The 26,348-nt window shown below is 33.2% G+C and overlaps 1 protein-coding gene across 1 annotated transcript in view; it reads right to left on the bottom strand.

Annotated features, from left to right (window-relative positions):
• Positions 1-26,348, bottom strand: part of DGKB (diacylglycerol kinase beta) — a gene marked incomplete at its 3' end in the record, with an annotated part of 571,138 nt that overhangs the window by 118,916 nt on the left and 425,874 nt on the right. The window contains exon 21 of the mRNA XM_008059499.2: positions 14,910-14,974. Within this exon, the coding sequence (XP_008057690.1) occupies positions 14,910-14,974 (65 nt within the window). The remainder of the gene's footprint in view (positions 1-14,909; positions 14,975-26,348) is intronic.

The raw sequence follows: 26,348 nt of genomic DNA on the forward strand, positions 1-26,348 counted from the left end.
TCCCGAACCCGCGGGCTCCGGCAATCCCCTCACCTCAGCCTCCCAAACGCGCGGGATTACAGGCTGAGCCACCGAGCCTGGCTGAGCACTTTCATATTATACACCTGTAATAAATATATCTCAAGTTATACACAATAAGGGAATGAAAATATGAATTTTTAAGAGTATTTTAAAAGTTGTAAGCTTTGTTTTTGTTTTCCAAAACTCAATAGCATCATTTTGTTTCTATAATGAAAAGATTAATGTGTATATCTTTAATTCTTTACTAATAAATGATATGTAAATGAGTATTCTTAGACTAGTAGAACATCCAACTACAAAATGAGAAATGATGAGTTTCCTATGAGTCAATATTTACCTATGTAAGTTATATATATATGTATATATACATATACATATATATTTGATACATATGTATAAAACATCAGTATTTCAGTAGTAGGGTAAGTCTCCTATTTGGTGATTATTAAGACAGTTTCTTGAAAATCTATGCACAATTTGTTTTCAGCAATCAGAAAGATTTTCAGAAAACAGAAATTCCGTTTTAAAAGGTGCTATACAGCAAGACAAAGAAGTAGTAAAATAAAATAAGGAGGGCCATATAGGCTATAAAGATTAACTGTTTAACAAATATTTCTCTCTTTTCAGTAAGAGAGAAGGAAGGACAGAGAGTGAGGAAGGAAGGGAGGGAGGGAGGTAGTAACAGGTGGGGAAGGAGGGAGGGAGGAAGTGGCAGAGACAGAGAGATCAGGGAAAAATGATGTAACCTAGAAAAGGCACATTTCCTAAATTATTTGCAGACCCACACATCTTAGACCCTATCTAATTTCCTTTCTAGAATAATATTATTCTAATATAGATTATATCTCCTTTTAAAGTTAATTATCAGAAAATGTTAAAGTACTTGCAAATATCAGCTTAGTATCTTGAACAGATATATTTGTACACTAATATTCACAGAGGCATTTTTCACAACAGCCAAAAGGTGGAAATAACCCAATGTCAATCAACAGATGAATAAACGACATATAATCTATGCATACAATGGAATATTAGTTATCTGACACATGCCACATTATGAACTAACTGTGAAGACATTATGCTAAGTGAAAGAAACCAGTCACAACAGGACAAATATTGTACAGTTTCAAATGAGTGGTCAGATTCATAGAGACAGAAAGTTAGATGGTGGAAGCAGGGACTGCGAGGAGAGGGGAGGAGAGAGTTATTGTTTACTGAGTATGGAGTTTTGGTTGAGGAATCTAAAAAATGGTCTGGAGATGGACTGTGATAATAGTTGCATAACATTGTAGATGTGCGCAATGTCACTGAAATGTACATATACAAATAAAATGGTAAATTTTGTGTTAAAAATATTTGACCTTAATATAAAAGAAATAAATTAGCTTAAAAATACAAAAGAATTCAAGTTTAAAGTAAACCTTAAAAAAATACACATCTGACTTTTATTCTTATGACTTTAATAAAGTCACCTAAATGTGTTTGTATATACAAAAATAACCTTCATTCTGCATAAAGCATTTTGAAACTTCCATAGGTTTGGTACCTGTGTTGAAGCTTATATTAACAAACTAAAGGTAAGAATTTGAAATTTTGGAAGTCTAAAAAAATAAATCTGAGAAATTCCAACCAGTAAAAAAGAATGTCAGAAGTGGAAATTTGTAGGATCTTTCTTTGTTTTTAATGTTTTCATGGCATAGTGCAACTGTCCTTCCTTTCCGTGCACCACAAATTCTTGCACTAAGTTCCTGACTGCTTCTTATCTCTGCATGGCCCAACTCTCTTTAGGTGCCATAAAAAATATACTTACTCTTAAATAAAGATTTTCTGTTGTTTTGGATCAGTCCAGAGACTCTGTAACATCAGCCATGATTATGACATAAATCTCACCTCTGAGTCCTTCAGGCCTCCCCCTTTGATATTCAGAAGCCACAACTTAAAACTTTTCAAATCTATTCTCACACTTTAGTTTCTGACATAAATTTCATGTTTCTTTTGAAATGTAATAGCAGAATTGTGGTCCTTTGTCTCCTAACCCTATTGTGAAGTAGCAGATGCAGTAAAGTATAGTAATATTTCAACTCAAAACTCTCCACAAATTCTAGCACGAGGTGGTAAGGAGACTTAGCCTAGTCTTGGGGAATGAGGAAAATACTGTACTTAGGAAGTAGCAATGAAAGGGTTAATAGTCTTTGGAAACAGCAGCAGCTGATCTTAAAGGCAAAGACCAGCAGAAGGAGCAAAGGAGAGAGCTCACAAATCAGTCCAGGAACCAGATCCTGGAGTGCCCGGTGGATCTTATAACGTTTGGCAAAGGAAGGTAGGTTACAATTTCGAAAAGATCACTCTCAGTGAAGTTTCAGGATTAGAGTGTAGCCCGAGGAAAGAGCATCTCTAAGAATTTCAAGATTGCCAACAATATGGCTTGGTTAGACAGCAGAAGATAACGGCACACAGGCTCCAAACTTACTAGAGCAGCTAAGATGGTGTGTTGTATAAACCAAGGCAAGAGTACTTATAGGATGAGTGTTGGACAGTTAACCTAGATTTAATTGATTATATTAGGGGAATGAATGAGAAAGGAGAACGTATAGAAAATATATTCAAAGAGTTTGGCTGTGTCTTAGGTCAGGCTGCTACAACAAATAACCATAAACTTAGTGGCTTAAAATTTATTTTTCACAGTTCTGGAAGCTAGAATTCTGAGATCAGGGTGCCAGCATGTTTGTGTCTGATAAGGGTGGTAGACTAATATTTTCTTTTTTACTCCTTTTTTATTCTCTAGAAAGAGAGATAGAGAGTTATCTGGTGTCCCTTTTATAAGGGGATTAATCCCATTCATCAGGGCTCCACCCTCATGACCTAATTACCTCCCAAAGGCTCCATTTTCTAATACCATCCCATCTTATAGGATTTCAATATATTAATATTGAGGTTAATTGCAGTTGTGGAAGAAAAAGTAAATCACATGTAACTGAAAAAAGCAGTATTGATAGAATTATATTTGTTTGTTTGTTTTAGTATGAAGAGAAAAAACTAGGAGAGTTTATTGAGAAGGAGCCTAAACTAGAAGGATACCAAAGATCTAAGAGAGATTTTAATTTCTTAAGTACTTTTTAAACTAACAGATGAATAAACAAAATGTAGTCTACACATACAATGGAAAATTATTGATCCTTAAAAGGAAATGAAAGTCTGACCTGTGTCATGTTATGAACACCTTTGAAGACATTGTGCTAAGTGAATGAAGCCAGTCACAACAGGACAGATACTGAATAAAATAAACTTTATATTTACTTTAATGTCACAGAGAAAGTGAGGATGATAGTCATGTGGGAGAAGTGTGAGTCACAAGATGGAGGGATTGGCCATAGATTCATGGATGAATAATCCCTCTGTTGTGTCAGGAAGATGAAGGAAAGATTGACGTGGAAGTAAATAGGTTGTTGGTTTGTTATTTGGGAGTTGGGTGAATCACTTTCTATCTGACGGTTTCTATTTTTTTCTCACTTATATATAAATCAAAGTCATCTCTAAGAGTAAAGAAGGGGTGAAGTTTTGAAGAGAATAAGGAATGCTGGAGATGGGTTTAGTGGAAATGGAAAGAAATAATTGGATAAGAAAATATATGTAGGACTGTTATGGGGTGCATCATAAGTTTTATGATCCTGCATTTTAGTGAGTGATGATCTGTCTTGTTTGTAGTTTTCTGCAGTAAAATTCAACGTTCAGGTGAGTTATGGGGAAGAGAGACAAGTAACTGGGTAAATACAGATTTTGCCAGTGGAAAACACCATAAGGCTGAGGAATTTTCATTTATTGGCAATAGTGGCTTTTGAGGACCTCTTAAAGCAAAATATCAGCAATGGCCATGATTTCCATGACAAGATCATGCTGGTGGAAAAACAGACCCAACACGACTGACATTGAAGTGAAGAAGACCTGCTCAGATTCTAGAAAGGGTTAATTGTCCAGGACTATTGAAAGAACTGTTCTTTCTTTAGAAGGTCTGACATGAAGGTCACCAATCCACCAGAGTTGGGGATAAAGTACCATCAGTGTCCAGGAAAAATGTTGTACTTAAAATTTAGGTTGTCCTAAAATTTTGAGAAACTTTTTTTTCAATCTAGCTCATATCAATCTTGTCCAGAGAAATGAAGCTGTATTCTATGTCATTTTTATAATCAATCGAAAAAAGGTTCTGTATAAAATATAGGCACCCTTATTCCCACATCTAACACTGAAAAAGCAAGAACCCAGGAAAGGACTCGTGGTCAGCTTTGGTTATTAGCAATAAGTGCTGGTGTCCGGGAAATGAACATAGGATTAAGAAAATGTTACCAGACACAGAGGACCTACCAAGTGAGAGAGAAAGAAGACAACTGGAAATTCCAACAGTAACTGTAGCTCAAGAACTAGAAACAAGTAAGGACCATCAGAACAGAAGCTGCATGTGGAGAAATAGAGATATTTTAGAGCCACAGTTTATCCCAGATTGTATGTATGTCTTAAAAACATGAGCTTTGGTTCTGCCACTATGAAATATATGTGCACAGTATCCACCTTGGTGAAATGAAAATAACAGTTGCTGCAGACAAAATGATCATAGTTACAGAGTTGAGGTACTTTAATGAAGAAAGGAAACATTGTATGATGAAAACAACTTAATGACTTGGAAGAATTGTTCCTAAATAAATAGTAGCGTTTACAATAATAGTATGTTGTGATATTGTTCCTATTAAATTCTAAGCTCCTTTGAAACAAGAGCCTGGTATTATCCGTCTCACAAACCTATGCGTGGTGGTTTTGAAACATATATTTTTATTCCTTCAATGGAGAGGTAATATCAATGTATCAATTTTTTACATCTGAGTGAGGTTTTGACAACTTTAATCAATAAAAGTAGTCTTACACTATGAGATCTTTAAAGTTAAGTCAGAAAAAGCCATATAGTTTTTGCTTGTTCTCTTGTGGCATCCATGTTAGGAGACTGAACAGCCATGTCAGGAGTTTGCCTGCCCCAGACCACCATACTGCAAGAGAGTCCAGGTCACATGGAGAAGCCATGATTTTGGTCTCAAGCAATAACCAGTATCCATCACCACACCTGAGAGTAACCATGCCTCCAAATGATTCTAGTCCCCAGCTGTCAAATCACCTCTCACCATTGAGTTTTCCCAAGTGAAGGCCCAGATGCCATGAAGCAGAGACAAGCCATCTCTACTGTGTCGTGTTTGAATTTCTGACCCACAAAACTATGCACATTAAAAAATCATTAGTTTGATATTGCTAAACTTTGGGGTCACTTGCTATGTAGTTATAGCAAGTGGAAAAGATTTTGATGTGTGGACATAGGGTTCTGCCATATAATAAAACCAGAAAGCAAGACATTTGCTTTGAAGCTCAGGTCTGGGCAGAAGCTGTAAGAAACTTGACAACACTAGCAAACCCTAGGAAGCTGCCAAGAGGTCTTGGAGGAAATGGAAACAATGTTATTGGAAGTGGGAGGAAAGGGGACCCTTATGATATGGCAGTAACATGTTTGCTATAAAGCAATAGTGAACAAGATAAATTAGCTACTCTTTACCTATTTTGGACTCCTTATAAATATTTGCCAAATAAAAATCTAAAAAGTTAAATAAAGTACATTTCAGGTATCTTCTTACTAGAAGTCAAAGTGGGAAGGGAGAGACTTCTCACTTCTGAGATTTTAGAATACGAAATTTATAATAAAGGGTTTTTTTCTTGTATCTACTTTTTAACTCTCCCCCAAAATTTTACCCACTTAAAAAATATTTTCTTCATATCTTGACGCTAGCACATGGAAGCAACTAGGGATGTGAGAACTGTTGAGATATCCTTCCTTTGTGAATACACTGTTTATGTAGAAATACAAACCAGAAAATGGAAACTTCAAAATGCTGCCTATGTAACAGTATTACTTTATCTCTTCAAAGAGCAATGTATGTGAGGGAACATTTAAAAAAAAATTAATCAGCCAGTTATGATTAATATTTTAGAATTAACTTTGTTCAGCCAGAAAATAATGCTGAACATGTCCACATAAGTGCATGTACTCCAGAAGAAAGGTATTAGTAACTAATGCCTGGGTGGAGTAAAAAGCAATGGAGAGCATCTAATTAGTTCCAATTAGCCATGCCCGGGGATTACTTTCTATGTAAGATGGCCTTATAATGAGCAGATTAACCTCTTTGGAAAGAGTTCAAGATAGACTTACTTTCTACTCAACGTGTCTTATAAAGAAGTTTTACAACAGGGTCCTCAGAATTGGTCCCTGGAATAATTTCTACCAAGAATCAATCGCTTCTATTCCAGAAGAATCCAAAAACACTATTATTATATTATTGGTAAAATGAATATTAACACATTTAGATATTAGAAACTGGTATTTAAACATCATATAAATTAACTAACTTACAGGGCGCTGACTTTATCTATACTAAGCAATAAGTGAACTCTAATCAATACCAAATACCTATAGGTTATTTATACATAGAAAAGGAAAAAAAATATGTTGTTGACATTGGTCAAGGTCACAGGCTCATTTTCCAAAGAAGTCTGTATGTCTAGTTATTTTAGAGAATTCCCTCTGTTTCCAGAACACTTCTGAATCTTGTTACAGTTAGAGACTCTAATACTAACCCAGAGAATAGATTAGCAAAAAGGAGACAGGAACTTCAGTGTTTTTTTACCACAAAACACTTGATAAACTGGGGATAGAGTTTTTGGAAGCAATAGCTTTAATGGCGGTCTGAGATTATCTCTAGTTTCTTCCCTTTAAACTAATACTTTATTTATTATGGACTAATTAAAATCATACATTTATAATATAACATGTGTAATATACATTACATATATATTTACTATTAGCAGGCAAGGAATAAGCAATAATTTACTTTGTGCTTTAATTTGACAAAAATTACCCAAAAGTTTCCATGTACGCATAGAAACTATAATGATGAGTATAAATTTTTTCTATAACCAATTTCTTACTGTTTACTATACTTCCCTATAAGAAAATACTCTGACTTGAATTATTCTTTTGGACATCTCTAAGTAATTACTTCACAAATCTTGTTTCATTATTTGTTGTCCTAGAAGTACATGTGTGTGTGTAAAATTTTTGCATCGACCACATGCAAATTCATGTAAAGTAATAATACAAACCCTAGGAATAGAAAGGCAAAAATTGAGGAGGAAAATATATAGAATTTTTGCATGCAAATGATACATATAAGATGCATCTTGTGTATCCTTCAAACAGAAGATAGGAGGAACTACTTCTTTATCTAAATTAGAGAATATATAAGCAGCTCCTTCTTCAACATTCTAGAGCTCAATGCTTACTGTAATTTCCCTCTGTATAGTTACAGTGTAGGACTTTCCTCCAGTTTACAGTCTTCTGCAGAATGTATTACTATCCGAGATCTCTTGGGAATCCCAATTCCCCCTCATTTACTTTAGAGATTATAAAGATTCATCATTTAGCTGAATATCCATCATGTAAATGGGGTTCCTTAGTAAGTATCTGCAGAATAAAGAAACAACCAAATCGACAGTAGATCAGCAATGTCTAGAACCTTTTAAACTGTCTTATTACTCTGCTGCAGAAACAAAAAGAAAAGAAAAAAAAGAGCAAGAGAATAAAAAATCTGGAGTAAAAGAAGAGAGGGAGTGAGAGGCAGAAATGGAAGAAAAGATACTGACTCTCTTCCGTATTTATCCCCCAGTCCTCATTCATTCTATTCCAAATAGCGAGCTTAAAAAAAAATGCTTCTGAACAGCTTGGATACAGAAGTGACCAGGCTTCCTGATACCAGGTAATGATGCAAGAAGCTTTACGAATCGACGGCCTTGCGTGAGTGTGCATACAGCTCTCACTCATTTAACCATTCACATTTCTACCTGTTCAGAGCCAGTATAATACTTAAACATGCCTCAACATACAAATGAAAATATATGAATAGAGAAGCATAGTTAGTAGCATTAGAAATACATGTGTAACAAGAACACACATAAGTATGAAAGATTTACATAAATGTGGTATAAAATGGAAACTCTTAGCAAATATGTATGTATACAAATATATAAGTATATCACAAATAGACATCTGTACAGAGATATATAAATCTATGTATCTATCTACCTATATATTTATATACACACTATATGGGAGATGCAAACAACAATTTAGTCATATAGAAAATTTGGCTTAATCATTTTTCTCACAAAAATTTCAAAAAATTTTAAAGGATATACATCAGCAATTATTCTAAGTTAGAATGAAAAATTAGCATGTTCCTTCTCTAAAAACACATCAGAGTTGGAATAGTACACAGAAAATGAAAACATAAGAGTGCTTTAGGCCATAGACTATGCATAGTTTGTACATAGCTTATAATTTTGTTCAAGAGGTTCCTTAGCAAAGCTACTATTTCTAGTGAATATAGATTTTATTCAAAATGCTAAAAATGACAAATGTTTAACTTTTAATATCAGTACTACTGTTTACTTAGTTGGCTTATAAAAGATGGTACCATTTACATAAGGTGGAAGTGTGCTTTAGAACACAATAATATTTAAATCTGAATATCCAGTTTCTCCAACAATATTTATTGAAAAGATTGTTCCTTCCCTATTAAATGGTCTTGGTACTCTTCCCACATCTCTGTGATACAATAAAATAAAATAATACAAAATCAAATTTAAAAACATAATAACTTACTTTTTTTTTTTTTTTTTTGACTTGGAGTCTCGCTCTGTCACCCAGACTGGAGTGCAGTGGCCGCTCTCGGTCACTACAGCCTCAACCTGCTGGGCTCCAGCGATCCTTCCGCCTCAGCCTTCCAAGTAGGTAGAACTACAGGCGCGCGCTACCACGCCCAGCGGATTTTTGATTTATTGTAGAGATGAGGTTTTAACATAATAACTTACATTTTAAATAGAAAGAATATCTCACTATGCAATAATAAAGCGGTCAGAACTGATACAAAAGTGAAGTTTTTCAAATGCCTAAAAAAAGGCAATATAATACATATTCTATTCTCTCTTTACTTGCATTGTTTATAATGGAGCATGAATATCAATAATTATAAAAATTAATTATTCTATATATTATGAATATTACAAATAAAAATTGACATGAAATTATAGTTTATTTCCTAATAGTTCAAAGAGAAATAAAATATGGATTCCTATAGATGTGGTTTTACAAAGATATCTATCAGAAACATTCAGAATAAAAATATCAATATTTCCTATACTTTATTTGCAATGCTGTGCCTGATTCAAAAATATATGTAAAAGACATGTAAGAGAATATATTATGAAATTCATTAGAAGATGATTTTAAATTAACTTTTATTAAACATACATTAATAATTCTTACAGGAAATAAGGACAATTATATGCATATATCATCATGATATAAGATGGAATTTGAACGTTGCTTTGGCATTTCAAAAAGTTTATTTTATTGAATTCAGAGGACAACTAGTCAATGATACTTTACATGGTAAGAAAATATTTAGCTTTGATATAGCATTTTTTCTGTCACTACTGAGGCATCATTTCATTTTTTATTTTTATTCTTATTTTCTAAGGCTAGTCAAGAGAAGCCATGAGAGTGAAGGGGAAACAAAGAAATCTGTAACTGGTTGTGATAAATTATTGTAAACACAACTGCACTTGGACAAGCCTATCATTTTATTTTTAACTTCACATTTTATTCTAGAACTTTAATTGGCTCTTTTCTGTCTAGATAACAAATGGTAATTTTCTGTTTCATTATTCTTGTTTATGGTCTTTTCTTTGTCTCTGTAACATCAAGGTAGAAAGGTAAAAAATATATAGGCTTGATTTCACTATTTTTTTTTTTTTTTGGAGTTGGAGTCTCACTCGATCGCCCAGACTGGAGTGCAGTGGCCACTCCCTGCCACCACAGCCTCGCCTGCTGGGCTCCAGTGATCCTTCAGCCTCAGCCTTCTGGGTAACCGGAATTACAGGCATGCACTACCATGCCCAGCCGATTTTTTTTTTTTATCTTGGAAACTATAATGTTCCATATATAATAAAGTATGGAATATACAGAACACTATAATTTCCATGTTAAGAAAAGGGATGTACATGCACACTCAATTTAAAAATTGTAAAAATACAGGTATAAAATTTTGATTGTAAAATCAGCAAGAATAATTTATGAGTAAATGAAATATTTGCTTCAGTAAAATCTCTTCAGATTGATATCATTTATACAAAATTGAATTTTATTGATTTTAGAATATATCTTAATATCACAGGTTATGAAACTTACAAAATAAATTTGTGTGCATATATATACATATATGATATTTAATTCTCAGTTAAATACAATCACAAAGTAAATATTAACAACTGGTGGATAATTACATGTTGCCGACCTATGAAGTTGATACTAAAAAGTGTGAAACTAATCTATGAGTATGCATTATTTATACACAAGATACAATGCTTAGAAATTTGTGTTGAAGAATTTCTGTTTATATTGCATTGCTGATTCTTGGAGGTTAAACACAAGAAGGCTGAGAAAACTAAAAAGTATTAATATCTGAAGAAATATTTATGTTTATAGACTCATTTCCAGCATATCACAACTCTATTTTTTCCTATTACATTTTTTGCACTATGAAAAGCATATAAAGATTGATATCTGAACTATAAAAGTAGTAAAAGATACAGAAGATAAGTATAATACAAATAATAAATAATTTAATGAATAGACATCTATTGAGTGCTCATTCTGTTCCACACACTGTGTAGGTACTAAAGCCCCAAAAAGAAAAAGCAGAAAGTAGTATAGAAATGAACTTAGCCGGGCTCGGTGGCTCAGCCTGTAATCCCGCGCCTTTGGGAGGCTGAGGTGAGTGGATTGCCTGAGCCCGCGGGTTCGAGACCCGCCTGGGCAGCGAGACCTCATCTCTACAATAAATCAAAAAATCAGCTGGGCGTGGTAGCGCATGCCTGTAATTCCGGCTACTCGGAAGGCTGAGGCGGAAGGATCGCCGGAGCCCAGCAGGCGAGGCTGCGGTGGCCGGGAGCGGCCACTGCACTCCAGTCTGGGCGACTGAGACTCCAAAAAAAAAAAAAAAAAAAGAAATGAACTACATATCTCTGCCCATGGGGCTGAAAAACTACCTTTGATTCATTCAGAAACTTAGAAACTAGATACTTTTAAATGTCCTGTAGACTTAAAAAGTATTATTGCAATCAATTGCCATTAGTGCTTGCTAGTTGATTTCATTTGGTTATTCTAGTACAGTTTTAGTTGTTACACATTAAGAATTTGAATTGAAAATATGCTATGACTACAACTTTTAAAAAGCTTTGTAAGACCAGCAGCACTTTTCCTATAGCTAGTTCGCTTTTGCATGTTATTTGCAAGTCCTTGTCAATGTTGCATAGTTTTACCAGGGAATTCCACATGTTTTTGCATTTTTACTAAAGTTATTATAAGCCTTTATAATTCTAATGGCTGCTTATTCTAGTGTGCTGATAAACAAATATTAGTATCAATTTTTTAAAAAAGCAAGTACTAAAAACATCTATCTAGATAGAACTATGGTAAATGTAATGTAAGTGAATAAGAGTGTATTTATGATTAAAAATAATAATGGTCAATTTATATAAATATTTTAAATACCAATATCATGTAATAAATAGTTTTAAATCATAGTAGTATAAATACTTTAAAGATTATTTTTGCCTCTGAGTCTAAAAACTTGAAAGTCTCTATTTAAATTTAGTTTTATGGGCGAATATTTTAAATTTTGGAAAGTTATACAGCATGCTTCCTTTTAACAGTTAACTTAGATTTACATAGAAATTTGGGAAGAATACAATATAAACCTTTCAACCAGCACTCTCTTAAGCACCGGAAAAATCATTACCTTTCTCAGTTCTTTCAATTTCTGTCATAAGAAGCACAGAGATTAGAACTATATATTTTGGTAATTAATTTCCTTAAGATAATGTTAGAAACATCATGTTCTTTAAAATATAAATGAATTTCAAGGTGAGCATGCTAGAAGATAATATTAATGGCATATGATTTATTGTGACATGAAATCTGATCTGAAATACCATTATTAGGAGTACTTAAAAAAATCCATTTGCAAATTCCTGAAAATATGAAAGTGTGCTATGGCTGAACCTGTCTCAATGTTGAAATCTGAAAAATCTGCCCTTGTAAATATGAAATCACTTGTGTACAACATGTCTTCCTTATAGAAATGTATTAGAAAATGTTCATATTCTGAATATGTTACATTATAGTTCAGTGAATTATCTAAATGCTTGGAACTATCAATGAAGACTTAATCTACAAAGGTATAGATTAAAATGTACATGCCTAATAGAATTGGTAATATATGGAATTTTGCTGCTGACTGTCATCTTTAAAAATAGTTGACCAATAATACATTGAACATCTACTATATACCCAACACTCTTTAAACATACCTAGAAACTTTTTACTTTGTATCATTTTAGAAGGCATTTTCTATGTTATCGTCTCCAGAGAAGTTGTCCCTGTAACCGATTTATAAGCAAGACATAGTCATGCCTAACATGTATGAAGAAGTTTCAATAAGGTGTAGTTTTACATCTTTTAAAAACATTGCAGCATACAAACAGTGTTGTAAATGGCATCTAGTCACGTACTGGGCAGTGAGGAATGTCATAAATTAATAATGCTATTGATAATAAAAAATTAAAAAGATATGTAAATAATAGAAGCATTTATTATTAAGTAGAATCAAACTTATTCTGCAGAAAGGAATTCATTAGCCTCTGACACTTGAGAGAGGATTATAAATATTGACATTCTTACATATATGTTGTCAAATTTTATCATCACATAAATATATTGATGTACCTCTTTATTCCCTACTCTATCCCTGTCTCTCTCCCTCTTTTTCTATTGTTTTCTCTCTGTCTCTCTTTCCTGAATAAGTTTAAGACAGTAATACCTAATAGATTGCTAAACTTTTTGTTTTCTCTGTGTATTTCTTAAAGCCTCTAATGGACTTTTATATCATTAAACTCCTGAAGGAGTACACTGCATACTATATTTTCCAAACACAGCTTTTTTTATTTGCTTGAAATCTCTTTTAATATATCTATAAACTCACAAATGCTCATTAGAATGACATTTGGGAAAGCATAGCCCACCTATTTTATAATATGTTTTTGTGTACATTAATAGCTATATTTGTTTCCAGGATATTCAGGGTGTATCCTCAAGTGCTGAAATCTACACAGTGAATATAATCTCATTGTTATTTCAATTTATATATATGTATATATTTCATAAACTAAATCTTATAAAATAAAAATGTCTCTTCCTTAGAGGTACAAAGAAAACCAAGTGCAAACTTTTATTAAATTACTTTTGATTTAATTTTGTAATACACCTAGAGCAAAATTCAAACAGCACCAAAAAAACCCCAGAAAAACTCAGTTATCACCACAACTACTTTGTTCTCCTTCCAGAAGTAGCCAGAATTGCAAAATTTGTGTGACCCCATCTTAAGATATGTGCACAAATAACCATGTATACGGTTTTTCAATTTTCTTTAAATAAAAATAATAGCTTTATGACCTATGAGAAAAAAGTAGACCATAAGGTCATGATACATGATTTGTAGGGTAAGAAACAACTAAAGGCAAAACCTGACACAGGTATTAGAAACAAGTTTTTGTTTGACTAGAATATTTTAATAGGTACGTTTAATGAAAAATCATAGAGGACCTCATTAATCATGAAACTATTTACTGTGATGATTCTTGGATGAAGTAGTTCACTCAAGTCTATAGTTGAGAAAAATCTGAAACTACTTTGAAAATTCATTTTTAACAGCATTTATTTCTTATGAACTTACATGGAAGAAAATTATATCAATGTACTCATGCGTGACAAAATTAAATAAACGTAAGAAATTCAGAGGCAGTTATCAAATAAATGGTCTGTAGCACTAATGGCAACATGTGAGCTTAGCTAAATATAGAGACTATGGAGACTTTGGCTCTGAATATTAATATAGGAAGTCACTTAAATATCTGTCCAGAATGTTGATTTTGATTTTGCAACTTTTTGAAATTAATAGAGTAGAAATGAGTATATGGAGGCAAAAGATGATTTGCTTCTTCTGCTCCATTTTTCTAGGGCAGTAGGGTAGAGAGAGTCATATTTCCTTCTAAAAATGGGGAAGAAACCGAACCAAATATTTCCCTATTTCCCTGAGAAACAACGAAGGTCATTGTTTACATTTTGGAGTAAAAGTATTTGCCGATGGCTATTATGAGAAAAGTAATTTTGTTTGTGAAGGCACTTTTCTTGAAGAAAATCTCTCTAAAACAGTTTACATGGGTACTGTTATGATTCTAGTTTACTTTGCATTTCATTGAGGCCAACTTGGGACTGACAGTCCAAAAATTAGAGGACGTCTGTGATACCCAGGTAATAAACAGTTGCCGGCATTATCAAATCAGAACCCTGTGGTTTTTCCTTGGGTTTGGAGAGGATCCCTGTTCACAGACTGTCATGCAAAGACTTACAATGTGTCTTAATAAACCATTATTTTCACCTTGTACTTGAAATCTTTCCTTCACAACACACAAGAATGGAACAAAGATGACCACATTGAATTCCCCATTATAGTACCATTAAAACCTAAGAGAAAAAATTCAACTTATTTATAGTTGTATCTTAATATTGTACACATACACAAGCCTTATTTGGTCACTGTATATAAAATGCTTTATGCCACAGAATAATCTTTTCATTACATAATTCAGCAACCATATTTATAATTTCATGATGAGTCACTTACCTACTGTTGAATTTCTCTGGGTGTTTTTCCCTCATGATGTGGAATCTGTGTGCAATGGAGGCATCCTAAGGAGAAAAACAGAAAACAAAATCCAGAACCATTTATGATTCTATTATCTTGTGGAAATATAGATTAAAATAGAAAAAGCACAAATAATATATTCAAATCAACTTCTTCTTTACAACATTATTGCCAAGGTGATGTTCTGAAATGAGGCAAAAAAGGTGTGATTTATATACACTTTCTGCAAGCATAATTTATGTAATCATTTCAAGGTTGTTTATTTGTCACATTTACATCTAAGAATTTATTACTATTTAATTTGTACATATCCTTTAATAACTTGTTTTGGCTCCATGCTCAATGTTTAAGGTATCACATATAAGCCTAAATGTCAAATAGTAATTGAAAATATTGTTAAACAAGAGTATGAAGGATGGTCTAAGTGGAGAAATGATCGAGCAGAGAAGCCCCTCATTCCTTGAGATTAACTATGGATGAAAAGACAGTGTGAGGATGCATGTCTAGTAAACGTAAGTGTAATACTTGACTTCAGAGTGTGCTCTGGATGTGTAATTAATAGCTTTTTGAACACAGGCAACTTTCTGACACATCTTAGCTTGCAAAACCCAGCAAAAATAAAAAAATATTTTTTGAGAATTGGTGACAAGTATAATTCAGTTTTGAGAACCAAATGAGGGGTGACCAGTTCTGAGTCCTATTGAAGTTTCTTACTTTTAGGGAATCCAGAGATATTTTATGAAACAGAAATCATACTGAATGTGTGAGATTGTTGGAATATTGTGATCTATGCATTTCAAGCAAGACTACTGTGACTCTAAATAGTCAACCCTGTGATTCCAAGTGTGGAGATATTTTCTTATTCTTCACACACACATGATTAATCACTCAAATGAGAAACTAATATATCTCAGTAGAAAAGGGATATTGTTGTATTTCACTGTTAATTTTGTTTCATCATGGAGATAAAAGAAAAAGAAAACCAAACATAAAGGAAATAAAGAAGTTGTGTATTTGAGAGAATCTTGAAAACACTAATCAAGGATGAAGAGTCGAATGAATGAAATGAAAAGGCTAATGTGCTTACTCACGCATAACAAAGCACAAGGCACAAGGAAAGAGGGACCAATACCCACTGCAGATGGCAGAGAGTTGCAGGATAAAGATCACTGAAATGTTGTTCTGTGTAAACATTTGATACCCTAATACTTCTCAAGCAATTAAATTAATCTTCAAATGGAAAGGACACACAGATACAGCTAGATGTGTATAGAAGCATCACTTATATCAAAGGTTACAAAAATATTCTCTGTAGTTTGATATTCTAAGATATAATTTTATTATCTATACATGCAACTTCCTGGTTTGCTAGGGAGTACAAATACCAAGATGGTTCACTTTTCTCAGTTCAGTAACTTAAAAATCTAGTCACAGAGTTTCTTTAAAAAAAAATTCTCACTAATAAGTTATAAACATAAAAATTTCAAATATGAGACTGTCTTACTATGGGGCAAAATTATAGAATAAAACTAAACTGGGCTATTTATGGTATATGTGTGCCATAACCAATAATTAATTTTTTAAAAGCATCTATTTTTACTTTATTCCTAATCTGATACAAAAGCAATCTGGAATATCTTCTAATTAAATGCATACATGCAGCGGACCAGTTAAACAAAAGCAAAAGAATATGATTTAAGTGTAAAAATAATCAACACTGGCTACCCATAGAGAGAATATCATTAAATTTACTTCTGCTTGAATTATTTGTTCCTGTTAATTTAGGGAAACACAGACTTTTAAAAACAGGTGTAGTATAGTTTTCTTTACAAATGCATATTTTTGCAATAACAAATTTCTTCTTTTCCAAAGCAAGAAAACCAGAACAGAGAAAGGGAGAGAGGACAGAAGAATGGAGGAAAGGGGAGAAGAGGAGAGAGAAATACCAAGAGACTGCTTAAGAAAACTAGACTATTTGGGTAAACTCCTAGAAACAGAGAACATAACATAGAAAAAGATAAAATTCATATAAGCTACCTTCAAGATTCTTGGGCACAGGATCATTTAGTAAAAAGAGGGGAAAGTAAAAACTAGCATGGAACACTGGCAGGCCTTTTCCTTGTGTTGAATGGGTTCCATCAACAAAGGGAGAGCTGGCATTGCTAACTACAGGATTGATAAGGAACAATGACAGCAGGTGTTCATTTGGATGAGAATTCAGACCAAATTCACATGGGACCCTGTCCCTTTGGCACGACCCCAAGGGGCTTAAAAGAGTATTGCCAAAACCTTCAAACTCATCCCGCTGCCATCTTTCAGGGATATTTGGGATTCTCTAAAGAGAGACCAAATAAGAAAAAGCAAAAATGGCATTTAAAAAATACATTTTACCCTTTCTGTCTCCATACATTAGGGAACAGAAATGAATCAGCATCTCTTCCACTTACTAGAATGGAAAAACTCTGAATTCAGACAGATTTTTCACTTTAAAGCCTTGCAACTTGAAAGTATTTATTCACTGACAATCACAGATTCCTTACCTTAAAAAGAGGACACTGATACCTCTTTAAAGTATTTTGGTGGAGATTTAATGAGATTACTTTGAAGAGCAATTAGAACAGTGCTCTGCATAATTGGGGTATTCATATATCTTATTGAAATGTCTGAATTTTCTTGAAGGCAAAAGGGGATGCTAAAATACAGTTAAATTATATAATTTTGAAAATGTATTTACCAACTCAAATTGACTTTATTTCCTGAAACTCTGAGTAGTTTTATTTTAAATGAATTTTTAAAAATCATATCTAAGAAGTAAAGATAAAATATATCAATTTTATTAAAGCAAAATAAATTTAAAATTGTGTTACTCAAACAGTAAAAAAAAGTAATCAGTAATTTTTCTTGATATATTGATGTGTATATATCAATATATACAGGTATAGTAATCAAAGAATCAACTTCTTAGCCATATCTGTCTCAGATACACTTTCACTAATATTTTTCCAAGGTGTGTTTTTTTTGTTTTCTTTTCTGTCTACACTTATTAAAAAAAAATTAAATTTCTCTGTCTCCAAAGATGCATTTAGGATGTTCATTTGAAAACCTTGATTATTTCTTAAATTGAGAGAATATTCTGTAAGTGCTGAGATATATGAGTCTGTAGGAAATTCTGCTAAGAAGAGGACAGTATCAAATGTTTTAATTAAAATGTAAACTGTATCTGCCCAAATACTGTCATAGGTACTATCACTTTTAATCCATTTAAATAATCTTTCTCTCACAAATGATTTTTACAGACTTGTCAAATGAGTTGTTTTTATTTTTGATTATTTGACCATTGCACCATATTAAATGCCTTCTTGATTTCATTCCATTTCAGAATGGAATATAAATGGAGCCAATTAAAAATAAATGTCATCAAAAGAGTTATCCCAAAATGCAATAATCGTAGAATTCAATATATTACATCTTGCATACTATATATGTGCAAGCTTTTTTCTTCAATAATTGCAATTTGATAAAAAATTTCAAAAGCTCAAGTTTTTGATGCTCCATTTATTGAATATTTATGTGTTCCATTTATTAAATATTTTTAAAATATTAAATATTTTGTAAAGAGTTTCAGGGATTACTTTTTCCTTTTTTTGAGGTATGTTGCATACAAAAAAATCACTAATTTTTAAGTGTGCAACTCAATGAGTCTTGACAAAGGTATAAAATAACCACCAGATTTTCATTTGCTTTTGTCCATTCTTATTTTTTCTTATGTGAACATGTGCAATTTTATGTCTTTATCAATTTTATGTCTGCATATTAAACTGCGTTTAATACCAAGCTCTAAAATTTACTGGATATTTAACTTTGAAGAGCTTGCTTAGATTTCTAATATTTCCATTTTCCTATCTTAAAATGAGATGTTAATAATACTCACTTTGCTATGAAGATCTGATGTTCTAATACCTGGAAGATAATTAGAACTCTGTCTGCCATATAGAAAACAAGGAAATAAATGTTAACTGTTATTATTATTGAAATATATGTATGGTTTTTAAATTCATATTATTTTCTCATTGCTATGTTGAGACAGTAAACTAAATAAATTCTATAAACCTTAAGATGAAATACATGGAGAAAGTTGTGTTTTGGTATACAAAATATTGTGGATTTTTAAAAGATTATACTGTTCATATATGATAAATTATGTAACAAACTCAGAAGGGTCAGGAATAGCACACTGTGATTAAACTTCTCATAAATATATCTGCACTAGTACATATATATATTGACTCAAGGAAGGATAAATTAATACTGCAAAATAGTACTAACTGTAATTACAGCTACACTATAAACACAATACTTTGTAATACTACAGAGAGCATGTCAGTTCAGGTTATATTTTTTCCCAAATACACTATGAAAACTTTGGCCTCCTAAGCATTATTAGACTGAATTCTATGTTTTTAGATAAAAGATTATGGTTCTATAATTTTATTCCACCTGTAATAAAATAATCTTTGATCTGGTTGACAATCTTTACCTGAATGTACTATTTACATAAGGTATCATTTTTGCCTGTTAACATTTTATTTTTTTTATTTCTATGATCTATTTAGATTTTCTATATTTATATAAGTTACTTAAGATGTTATTTTTTATGAAATCATCTGTAGTGGCCCTTCCAAAGATATCAGCACCTAGTCCCTGGAACCCATCTGTAGATGTGATCAAGTTCATGGTTAATATTGCTTGAAATCAGTGACTCCTTTCTACCTTGCACTTTCTTTTCTTTTTTTCCTTTTGGAGTTGGAATGTCTATAACTCATACTATGCTTTCTGTGTCACTATATTTTGACAACCCATTATTTGTTTTCTGATTTCATAGGTCCACAAAAGAGAAATTGTGCCTGAAAATAGATCATACCAAGTCTTACCTAAATCTAAAGTAGATGATGAGATTTGGAACAACTTGAGTTGAAGCTATTTAGATGAAATATTCTACTTGAGTTAATGTTATATTGAGACATTCGGGGCTATTGGGATGAAGTGAATTCACTTGCATATAAGACAGACATAAAACTCCAGGCACTGGAGGGTAGACAGTAGGGGGATAAATGATGATCCCCAAGAACCTGGAAATGTTACCCAATTTGGTAAAGTGCCTGCAAATGTGATTAGATTAAGAGTTTTAAAATGAGGAGATTATCCTGGATTATTCAGGTGGCCCCAGATGCCTTCACAAATGTTATCAAAGCAAGACAGAAAGAGATTAGACAGAGGAAACAAATAGTCAATGTGACCATTGAGGCAGAGATTGGAGTCATACACTCACAGCTCAAAGAATGCTGAAAACTACCAGACGCTGACATGTTTTCTCCCCTACTGCCTCTTGGGGGAGCACAAACCTCCTGACACCTTAATTTCAGCCCAGAAACAGTACATTTAGATTTATGGTCTCTCTAACTGGGAGAAAATATGTCTCCTTTGTTTTAAGCCATAAAATTTGAGGTAATTTGTTACAGTAGGCATGGGAAAACATGTCATCTATTTATATTTTTTAAAAGAGCATTATTTTATATATTTTTTCCTGAATTTATGGTTATTTTTAGTCTCTCAAAATAATCTAGCTTGCATTTTTTTGTATTTAACATGATGCCTAGAATCTATAAGTTAGCAAAACAAAAAAAGAAAAGAAAGAAAACAAATTAGAATAGACATCATACACACGTAGACTTCATAAGTGGCCTGAAACAATCAAACAACAAAACCCTAGAAATAGAAAAAAAATTTTTTTTGGAAGAGAAAGATTTACTTTAACCCCAGACACCATGGCTGAGTAACTATTTAACAGTGCATCAGAGAGCTTTAAAAATACAATACTATTTTTATTTATAGATGATATAATGATCTGTGTAGAAAATTTCAATGAAATCAACTGAAATTCACATAAATTAAGAAGAGTTTCAAGAGTTTTTCAGACATATGAATAGCATAAAAAATTAGCAGAATTGGTCACATTAAAATGAAGTAATAGCAAATGATGCCACTTACAATGGCAACAGTAATTACAAATATCTAAGAAAAAAATATCTACCACGGTGAGTCCCAGTGGAAGAAAATTATAATTACTAGAACACACACACACACACACACAAATCAATGAAGACACATACTATTCTGAGTCACAAAAATTTAGGGAGTTGATGTTAAAATATTTGAGGAATGATACAGTTCTTTTGAACATTAGCATAGGTAGAAGCACCCAGATGTTTTTCTATTAGGCTGTATTTTCTGTTTCTTAGAATCGCTGTTTGTGGTGCATGTGTATATATGTGTGCATGTGTGTGTGTGTGTGTTTGTGCGAGTGCATGTGCTTGTGCTTGTGTGTGATTCCACAGGACCTCAGAGGCAACAAGTTGCACATCTGCAAATTCGCTTGTTGTAAATCATTCAGATGGAACCCACTGTGGACTTTTGGTACTTAGCTTTGAACTACAATTCTGGAACAATGAGGGCATTTTTTTCACAAATTGAAAACTTGGAGACTTGGAGAAATACATGGCTGAAAGGATGATAACGGGTCTTAGAATAAAGTCAACGCCTAGGGTAGGATATAGAATTTGCTGATAGGTAGATGCGAATTCAAAAGTAGAGCATGGAGTAGAAGCACTTTGTACAAAGAAGGCTTCACCTATGAATGGGCTCCAGGTGAATTATTTAATTTCTTAGATATTAGTTACTGGATGACAGCAAAAGTTATCATTATAATTCAGTTTAAATTATTACTCTCATATTTTATAATTCCCTTTAGTTTTCCCCTAATTATTCAGTGAAGTAGAACACAACCATACCACTTGGAGTGACTATGTTGCAGAGATAGTGAGACATGGGCTCTTTCTACTGCCCCTCCCGTTCATGAGTTCATAAAGAGATGCTTGGGAAGGTGGTCACTTTACACTGAGAGGGGAGCAACATTGGTATTCCATCAGAAACAGATGGTAGACTCTACTCTGTAGAAGTGCAATATTATAATTGGAGGAAAGTTTGCTCTTTTTAAAAGACTACCCAAAAGTCTACAGGAAACCACATAGGATCATGCAGAATACTGGAAGTAAATAGAGGTTATTATCACCGCTGAGTCCAAAGAGACAATGTGAGGAATTAGTTACCAGATACAGATAGAGTCACAGAGAGAAGATGGCACTGAGAGGAAAAGAATCCAGACCCAGAGGAGTTTTCATGAAGGTACCCGGGAGGAGAAGAACCCTAACTACTTTCCTTTCTCCCAACTACTACTGGGGTCTCAACTGGTCAGGTCAATCAGAAACAAGAAGGAATCCGGGAGCCCATCTATACAAAACACTGCTCAGGCAGACAGAAGAATGAAAAAAGAGAATATCTAGAGAGACAGAAGCAATACAGAATACAGAGATCACAGTCCTTGAGATTCAACATCATTGTATTCAGTGAATGAATACAATGATATGAATGAATAAATACTACAGCAGAATGAAAATCTGTGTGTGCACAGAAGTGTAAAAAAGCATCAGCACCAAATCTATGACAAAGAATTGAAAATTATTAATTAAAGTGGCCACTGGAGTATCCATATAAATTAAGTTTTATATTTTTCACTATATATCATTCATTAAACATTTACATTTTACTAATTTAAAAGTAAAAGTATTTTATTAATGTATTTATTTAATTTAAGGCATTTCATTTAAATGTATAAATTAAGAGATTAACTTAATCTTTTGTCTTGTTAAAATTGATATAGGACATCACATTTAACTTTCTCTTGAAGACAAGAGGCATACTGTCATGTAACACACACCATGTGGTCCTCTGTGTGTGGAGGCCTATTCACTTTCTGTGAAAAAACTTCAGACTGCTCCATAGTAGTTGTGCTTTCTAACTTTTTCAGGGTTTTTTTTATTTCTTTCCTCTTCTAGCCTATTAGACTCTTTCACATATACATTCTGCTGCAAACAAGATATCTGTCCCTGGAAGTTTCCTCCTGTTAGCCTTATTTTAGTTTTCATTGAAGAGAAATGACATCTCATAATTTTACATTTATATTTGACCTTAAATACGCTTATAGGCTAGACCAAAAGAGTGGTTTTAACAAAATCAAGATGGGTCTGGAACACGGCCAGTATCATAAAAGGGGGTAGAGTAAAAGTCTACAGGGTTCTCCTATATGTGAATTTTAGGAATTTTGCACATGACCTTTGCATTAATCATTGTAACTACTATGCACTTTATTATGCTTTCTGCCTGGTTGTCAGTTTACTTCAAAAACCCAAAGTTATTAGAAAAATGATCTTTGACTAATAAAATATTATTGTTAATTAAATGTTATCTTTTCATCTATTGTAAGTAAAATTTTAAGAGAATGTGGTAGGAGTAAGAGCAAACATACAAATGATTAGTTTGAGGTTCAAATCCAAAACAGAAAACTCAAACCTAAAGCTGTGGAATAAGATAGGAAGATCTTACTTAATCATAATAATCTTATTGAAAATTCCTCTTATTTACATATATTTCACACAGAAAAGTTTATGAAATCAGGCAGACTAGTTCAGAATATGGGAAAAAATATTTGAACTTGAGAATCTAGAAACACCTGCCAAGAAGAGCAGATAAATCAGAAGTGCCCCCTTGCTCTTTCTTGCATACAATACATGGCATTGGCAATGCCCAAAAACTTCTGGATCAGTTTCTTCACATAATTAACCTTAAGCTTTATAAAAAATATATAGACAGAATAATATACTTTCTATATACACTTACTATAAATATAGCTATGTAATTTCTATGATCAAAATGCTCCCTTGAATACAAATTTCTTCTACTTAACAAAATTTTGACTTATTTTTACTGAATGAACGAAAGAGACAAAATTTCTCTCAAAGCACCTCTTTTAATTAAAAACTGCTAAATTTGGAGGCCCGGAAATCTCAATTGAAACAAATTATACAGAGTACACAATTGGCAATTGAATTAAAAGTGTAATCCAACATAGCACAGAAGAACCAAATCAACAGTGTGTTAACACAGAATCTATCTACTTCTATAGTGTCACCTGACTAGAAAATACTTAGCAAAAAGCTTTCCTAGGATAATCACAGGCCTAAAATATTTCAAAGTTCAGCCAGTATCTATTGAATAATGTATTGTTCCAATGTGCTTTTCAAATTTTTGATTACTCTGTAATAGAATTCTTATCTCAAAGTTTACATTGCTTCCTTCCAAATTAGAAAAAAAATAATGACAAGTTTATAAACTTAAATAATCAGCCGGGCTCGGTGGCTCAGCCTATAATCCCGCGCCTTGGGAGGCTGAGGTGAGTGAATTGCCTGAGCCCTCGGGTTCGAGACCTGCCTGGGCAACTTGGCGAGACCTCATCTCTACAATACATCAAAAAATTAGCCGGGCGTGGTAGTGTGCGTCTGTAGTTCCAGCTACTTGGAAGGCTGAGGTGGAAGGATCACTGGAGCCCACCAGGTCGAGGCTGCGGTGGCTGGGAGTGGCCACTGCACTCCAGTCTGGGCGACAGAGTGAGACTCCAACTCAAAAAAAAAACCAAAAAAAAAAAAACCAACTTAAATAACCAAAGTATTTAGTATAATCACTATACTGGTCTTAGATTTTGCATTCAGAAAAGTCAGGTCAATAGTATTTTAACATGTTATTTTCACAGCAAATTAGATAATTCTGTTTTGGTTTATGGAAACCCTAAGTGTTTTGTTGATATCTGTTATCTTCAATAATAAGGATATCTTTTTCAGTTAATGCAGAAAGGTTGGATCTGTCAATTACATTTATGGTGGAGGTTGATTTGGTCATTGCAGTATTTATTCAATCTGATAAAAGTGGCAAATGTGCTCAATGCTTTTATGTAATTTCAGCAAACCTGAAAAGAAAGTCTTTTTTGTCTTTGAATACCCATGGGGTTGAAATGTGACAGCATAATGCTTCGGCTTGCAAAATAAATCCAAGTAAAAACTCCTTGTGCACTCATCAGCTCATCAGTCGTTAAACTAGGGTTGGGAATGACCAAAGGGATATGAGTGGCAATTAGTAACTTGGGATTTGGTGGAAGGAGGAAGAGGTAGTGATAAGAAGGAGCAGTAAAGCCTGAAATGGACACAAAGGAGGAGGGAAAATGAAATAGAATAAAACAAACAAATATATACATATGCATACATATCTACACTCACCTACTATCTGGAAGTAGGAGTGGGAACAGTTCTCCAAAAGGCGAGGGAGGAAATAAGCCTGTGTGTGAGGCTGAGGATGATATTGGGGCAGGGAGCAAGAATAGTTTATCAGAACCAGAACAAGAATGAATATAACTTTCATGGCAAAAGTCTAAAAGTAAGGCTCTCTATAACACTCATCAACAAGAATGCCAATCATGTCATGCTGCCCCAAGAACGAAGGGCAATTTTATAGTTTTTATCCAATTTAATCTCCTTAGTGAAGACTGCTTTTGAGAGAAAACTGAAACTTAATTGGTTTCTATAACTCAGCATAAATCACCAAGTTAAAGTAACCAAAACATAAACTAGAATATATGTCCACAGTCTCAAATGGCTTTGGTTCAAGAATTCCAAAAAGATTCTAGTTTTATCCTAGGAATAACTTTCAAAATACAATTATATATTCTGTGTCTGAAGAAAAATTGTATCCATCGTTTGGTTAATATCAGTTAGATAGCTCAAAGTGACAGCATATGTTATACTTATTTGATTCTCATTTCGTCTGGGAAGCTCAGCTAACAAACAAACCTAGAATTTCCTGGTTTCCTTTGTAACTAGAAAGGGCTACCTAAAAGAGTTCCTTTCTGCCCTTCACCATCACCACCTTACTTACAGGAATGTGGATGTAATTCCTGAAAGGAGCAGCAGATCATTTGAAAACAGGAGGATAAAAGCCATTGCTGAGAACCGCAGGGGGATTAAAAAGAACTCGGTTCTTTAAAAATAACTCGAAGCTGCCACAGTAGCTTTGAACTGACTTCTCCTCTTTGTCCTATCAGCCTGGGAAAAGAAGGCTTCAACCTGCAATTTTGTTTTTGCTCCATGAAACCTAACCAATCCTAACTGAAACCCAGTTCATCCTGTCTCCAGCATCTCATTTCTGTAAAACCCCAAAGATACAGAGTCTGCTAATTCTGTAATAGTGATTTCTATGAAATATTTGACTCAATTATTTTTCTCTATGAATAAAATTACAAAACTGTGCATTTACACAGAGCTGCATGATTTCTAAAGGATTTTGGGTACAAATTATATATTTTCACTTTGTTAATTCCAGAAAATTAAATATCTGACTTTAAAAAAGAAGAAATAGGGGCAGATGTTAATGCTTTCTTTTAGATAGAAAACATTTGGGTTTAAGGGACTTTCCTGA

Source organism: Carlito syrichta, unplaced genomic scaffold (genome assembly GCF_000164805.1).
Source record: "Carlito syrichta isolate Samal-C Ts95f unplaced genomic scaffold, Tarsius_syrichta-2.0.1 Scaffold304199, whole genome shotgun sequence".
NCBI classification, from domain to species: domain Eukaryota; kingdom Metazoa; phylum Chordata; class Mammalia; order Primates; family Tarsiidae; genus Carlito; species Carlito syrichta.